Source organism: Pan paniscus, chromosome 18 (assembly GCF_029289425.2).
Source record: "Pan paniscus chromosome 18, NHGRI_mPanPan1-v2.0_pri, whole genome shotgun sequence".
Taxonomy (NCBI): Eukaryota; Metazoa; Chordata; class Mammalia; order Primates; family Hominidae; genus Pan; species Pan paniscus.
This window is the reverse complement of record NC_073267.2, coordinates 24624644-24630643: the sequence shown is the minus strand read 5'-3', so window position 1 is coordinate 24630643 and position 6000 is coordinate 24624644. Positions and strand designations below refer to the sequence as shown.

The 6000-nt window shown below is 49.4% G+C and overlaps 1 protein-coding gene across 3 annotated transcripts in view; it reads right to left on the bottom strand.

Moving 5' to 3' along the window:
- Positions 1-2386: 2386 nt before the first annotated feature.
- Positions 2387-6000, bottom strand: part of SCNN1G (sodium channel epithelial 1 subunit gamma) — a 40611-nt gene continuing 36997 nt past the window's right edge. For all 3 annotated transcript variants that reach the window (XM_034939861.3, XM_003813715.6, XM_034939862.3), the window contains 2 exons: positions 4477-4552; positions 2387-4175 (listed from right to left, as the gene is read on the bottom strand). In XM_034939861.3, the coding sequence (XP_034795752.1) occupies positions 3795-4175; positions 4477-4552 (457 nt within the window). In that variant the 3' untranslated portion in view covers positions 2387-3794. The remainder of the gene's footprint in view (positions 4176-4476; positions 4553-6000) is intronic.

Here is a 6000-nt window from a genome sequence, read left to right as displayed (position 1 = left end):
CTTTGTGACTCCATTTCTTTTCTTTTCTCTTAATTTTTATTTTATTTTATTTTATTTTATTTTATTTTATTTTATTTTGAGATAGGATCTCTCTCTGTTCCCCAGGCTGTAGTGCAGAGGCACAATCTCAGCTCATTGCAGCCTCAACCTCCTGGGCTCAAGACATCCTCCTGCCTCAGTGTCCTGAGTAGCTGCTGGGACTACAGGCGTGCGCCACCATCGTGCCCAGATATCTTTTCGTATTTTTTGTAGAGATGGGGTTTTGCCATGTTGCCCAGGCTGGTCTCGAATTCCTGAGCTCAAGCAATCTGCCCGCTCTGGCCTCCCAAAGTGCTGGGATTACAGGCGTAAGCCACCACATCCGGCCTCCATTTCTTTCTTTATGAGTTCCTGAGCTGTTAGAATTACACAAGCTGATGTGTGTGAAGTGCTTAGCAGAATCCCTGGCAAACCATAAGAGCTCAATGCATATTAGCCATTGTTAGTATTGTCACTGTTTTTATAAGCGCCACGAACTTTTCCTAAATGCCAACACTGTACTCTGTCCCATCCCCATCTAGGGACAAGGAGATAAGACACAATTCCTGCCCTTGCAGAGCTCATAGTCTAATGATAGAGACAGATGTGGATAAAAAAATTGTATACAGGGCCAGGCGCCATGGCTCATCCTGTAATCTCAGTACTTTGGGAGGCTGAGGCGGGAGAATAGCTTGAGTCCAGGAGTTTGAGACTAGCCTGGGCAACATAACAGGAACCCATCTCTACAAAAAATAATAATAATAAATTAGCCAGACATAATTGTGTGCTTCTATAGTTACAGCTACCTGGGAAGCTGAGGCAGGAGGATTGCTTTAGCCCAGGAGGTTGAGGCTGCAGTGAGCTATGATTGTTTGAAGTCCAGGAGTTCAAGACCAGCCTGGACAACATAGTGAGATCTTGTCTCTATAAAAAATTTAAATATGAGCCATGGGTAGTGACAAGCACCTGTAATCCCAGCTACTCAGGAGGCTGAGGCAGGAGGATCACTCGAGCCCAGGAGGTCAAGGCTGCAGTGAGCTATGATCATGCCACTGCGCTCCAGCCTGGGCAACAGAGGCAAGACCCTGCCTGTTTCATATATATATACGTATATATATATAAAAAATATATTTTTATATATGTTATATATATAAATATATTATATATATATATGGGTGAAAGTTGTGTAATGGCAGAAGCTCCAACTTCTTGGGGCAAGGGAAGAGGGTCAGGGAAAACTTTACAGAGGTGCTGACATTTGCAGCTGGCCTGGAAGGGTGAAGTGGAGAAGGAGGGAAGGCGATGCTGGGCACTGCAAGAGCCAAACAAGAATGGAGACAGCTGGAGTTTGCTGGGTGTGCACGCCCGTGTGCTTGGGGGGAGTTGAGCAGCTGTTGGCTTTGGATTCTCGTGGCCTTGCCTTTGACAAGCCTACTAGAAGTGTTCCTCCATCAGGCAGAGGCTGGCCAATTCCACGAATCTGAGGGCACCTCCTGCCCCCACCATTGGGGAGGAGGAGGAAGCTCCTGTCTGTGCTGTGCTCAGGTAGGCATCAGCTGCAAGTTCCCTGTCGGCACCGGCTACAGCCGCCAGAGCCCAGCATGGACGAAAGCCAGGCTCACGGCCTCTGTAGCCCAATCCTCACCTGCATGGGCCTGGCTCCTGAGCCCACTTCACAGGGAAGCTCCCTCCAGTCTGGGGTCTCTATGACCTCCTCCTTGCTGGCTGGCATGCCTCCTGGCAATGCCCTGCCCTATAAGGTCTGGTGGAAACACCAGATAGAGCAGAGGCTTACTCTAGCCACAGGCCTGGGGTTGAGTTGGACCAGGGATGCCCAGGTCCAGACAGGGTCCCTACAGCCCCTCTCTTTTACCAAGACTCTTGCCCTTACTAGCAGCCATTCTCATGAAGGGATTAGTCCTGAAATGTGGACCTTCCCCACCCATGGATGAAGGACTTCCTTTAGCCCTAGAGCCAGGGTATTTAGCCTCTCACTCTTCCTACCCAAAATGACATCGGACTCACTCTTAAAAGGTACAGACCAGAATGGCTGCAAAATAATGGAGTGATAAAAGGCACCAGCTCTGGTGTCAGACTGTCTGGGGTCAAATCCTAGCTCTGCAACTTCCTAGCTGTGTCACCTTGGGCAAGTAACTTAATCTTTTATGCCTCAGTCTCTTCATCCACAAAATGGGATAATCATACCCATCGAATGTGCTCATCCAAGGGTCAGCACAGTTTTCCGTAAAGGGACAGAGGGAAATTATTTTAGGGTTTGCTGGCTTTGCAGGTCTGGGTTGTAGCTACTCAACTCTGCCACTGTAGTGCATGAATGGCCATAAACAAAACTTGAACAAATGGATGTGGCTGTGTACCAATAAAACTTTATTTATAGACACTGGAATTCGAATCTCATATCATTTTCATGAGTCACAGAATCTTCTTCTTTTGCTATTTAAAAGCAAAAATAAAAATTCTTGGCTGGGCACGGTGGCTTGTGCCTGTAATCCCTGCACTTTGGGAGGCTGAAGTGGGAAGATCATTTGAGGCCAGGAGTTCAAGAACAGCCTGGGCAACATAGTGAGATCCTATTTCTACAAAAAGTAAAAAATAAAATAAAATAAAATTCTTAGTTCATGGTCAAAAACAGGATTTGCTTTGCGGAACACCATTTGCAGTCCCCTATGCTAACCTATCTAGGTGCTTAAAACAGTACCTAACACCCTGTTCTTGGGTTGGCTTTAAACACCAACCAAGGATTTAATACCTGTTAGCCATTTCAGGTGGAAAGATGTGAATGTGGTATGAAGTGGGTCATCTGTGGCAGTTGGCTTGTCGGTGAGGGACAGGCCATTGGTAATGGAAGGGTCAGCTCTGTCTTGGAACAGCTGCCCAGAGCATGGCCCACCATGCTCCCCCTCCCCACCCAAAGTGACACAGACCTCACCCTTTAAAAGGCACAGACACAAATTGGATGCAAAATCATGGAGTCAGATTGTCTGGGTTCAAATCCTAGCTCTGCCACCTCCTCACTGTGTCACCTTGGGCCAGTAACTTAATCTTTCTGTGCCTCAATTTCTTCATCCACAAAATTGAATAATCAAATCCATCTCCTGGGCCCACCCATGCCCCAAAGTGAGGACACTCTGACATAGTCCCAGACCTCCACCACGGCACTCTGATCTCCACCAACACTCCAAGGGCCCTGGGCCAGTTCTCTGCTGCCTGAGGGCATGGAGGACACCTTTCTCCAGTGTCAATGATGAAGAACAGTTTATTCACAAACGGCTCCAGCTTCAGGGCTGGCACCTTCTCCTATCTTTGGCATCTGGCAGTAGCTGTCCAGCCTTGACACTCAAGGTCACATCCTTGGGCCCCAACCCAGGCTGGCAGTGTGGATGAAACCCCCGGCTTTGGGGCTTTGGAAGAGTCCTTCCCTCTCAAGACCCGTAAAGAGCTGCATCAGTCCTCACTCTGGCCTTCACTTGGGCCAGCACCACTGCCTCGGCTCCCAGTCTCTAGTGACGTGCTAATAGTTCAGGTCCCGGGATTTATCTCAGCCTGGACAGTTGTGAGTGTTGCTGCGTAGTACCCGATGGCTCCTCCTGCGCATGCCCAGGCCCCATCTTGCGGTTTAAAGCAGGCTTTTTGGTCAGAGTCTCTGAAAAGCCCAGAGTGGGGCAGAGGGTCCCCTGTGCGCACGTCTGGGGGCACCCGATCCATGTCCTTAGACCATGGCTGGTGGTCCTGACTAGATCTGTCTTCTCAACCCTGCCTCAGAGCTCATCCAGCATCTGGGTATCTGTGAGCTGGTTGGAAAAGGCCCTCTCCAAGCGCAAGGTATTGTATTTGGGGGGCGGTGTGCCGGGCACTTGGGTTCCTAGGGCTGGAGGCAGGTGCAAAGCAGAGTTGAAAGTGGGTAGGTCATCGTCTATATCCAGGGCTGGATTGTCCTGGCCCTGTGGGCTACAGGGAGCTTCTGGACATGGGGGAGCCTGTTTCCGGGCCCACCACTCCTTGGCTTTCTGCCACTGGCGGCGGGCAATGATAGAGAAGAAGTCGATGAAGAAGACCTCGATGATCTCGATGACGCAGACAACAGAGCAGCTCATCCACAGGCCCAGCTGGCCACCGAAGTTGGACAGAAGCATCTCAATCTGCAAGACAGGCCAAGCCACACCATCAAGAGGAACCTCCCCCCAAGTTGGCCTCACACAGGAACCCTGATTCCCAAGGGAGCCACGGGTCAGCCCCGACCCTGCGCAGGCTGGGAGGAAGAAGCAGGCAGCCTTCCTGTTTCCTCTTACTCTGTGCATTCCGACCTGAGACCTGGCTAGCCTACAACAGCCCTCCTAGAGTAGGCTGGAACCCCCTACCCTGATTCTGCTCCCTAAGGCCAGGAAGATGCTCACATTTGTAGGCCCAGGACAGGTCCTGGAAGGAAGCCACTCTACTCACACTGTTGGCTGGGCTCTCCATGATGGATCTCTGGTTCAGGTCTTTGTAGAATATCAAGAGTTTGGCCAAGTCTGTCCTGCAAAATTCCAACAGGTGAATCAAGAGCCTTGGCATCCTACCAGATCACCAGTCCTCAGCATGGCTGTCTCCCTCCTACCCAAGCTGGCAGCATGGCCAAGGCACTGAGCTCCTTGGGGATATTAGAACCTGGCCCATAAGGGCTCCGTCTACACCCCAGAGCATATCTCCAGCCTGGATCTGGTCCACAGGTCATTCATTCACTCAAGAACTGCTCCCCAACTTCCAGATTAAGTCAGTCGACCCAGCCATACTGCCATTGTACCCTGTTCTTCATTAAACATTGACATTTGTAATTGATTGATTGCAATCTCAAGTATGTACAGGTAATGTACATGAGCAGGGTAGTTGAGGTAATATGATAATAGGCACAATGGCAACAAGCATTTATGGGGCACTTCCTGTGTTGCCAAGCACTGTCGTAAGAACTTTATGTGAATTAACTCATTGAATTCTACCAACAGCCCTATGAGGCAGGTATGTATATTTTCATCATCCTCATTTCGCAGATGTGGAAACTGAGATGCAGATTGGTTAAGGAACTTGTCCAAGACTACGCTGTCAATAATTGGCTGAGCCAGTACTCCAACTCATTTAGATCTAGCTTCAAAGTCCATGCTCTTAACCATTGCACTAAACTGCCTCTTGATAGGACGATGGTGAACTGGACCATGACTCAGCCAAAGGAGCAAGTATTACTCAGCTGTTTGGTGCTACAAAACAGTGGAGGGTCGTTCTTGCCAGAGCTTTTGAATTTTCAGGAAAAGTTGGAAATAATGGGTTGCTTTCATGAGGCTAGATTTGGGCCAAGGATCAGTCACCAGCTTGCAACACTTGGTTTAATGGTTTGCAATTGCTTGGTCAAAGTCTATTTTCTCATTAGAGTGTAAGTACCTCGGGGGACAGAGACCGTGACTGCTTGATTGTCCTGGTTCCCCCAGCACCTCACACAGCACCTGGCACCTAGGGGGTGATCTATGAATGTTGGAAGCAAGATTGGCCAGATTGGCTCTCATGGCAGGCAGGCCCAGCAGTGCGCATGAGGGAGATAGTGATGGCTTAGAGAAATGTGAGTTCACATGGCATGATTCACAGATGTGAGTTCACCGTCTCCCAGCTTTGAGGAAATGAATGAGTGAGTGAATGAAAAGGAGAGGGGGCCAGGCTTGGTGGCTCACGCCTATAATCCCAGCACTTTGGAAGGCCAAGGGAGGTGGATCACTTGAGGTCAGGAGTTCGAGACCAGCCTGGCCAATATGCTGAAACCCCATCTCTGCTAAAAATATAAAATTAGCCAGATGTGATGTTGCGCACCTATAATCCCAGCTACTTGGGAGGCTGAGGCAGGAGGATTGCTGAAACCCAGGAAGCAGAAGTTACAGTGAGCTGAGATCACACCACTGCACTCCAGCCTGGGTGACAGAGTAAGACTCCATAAAAAAAAAA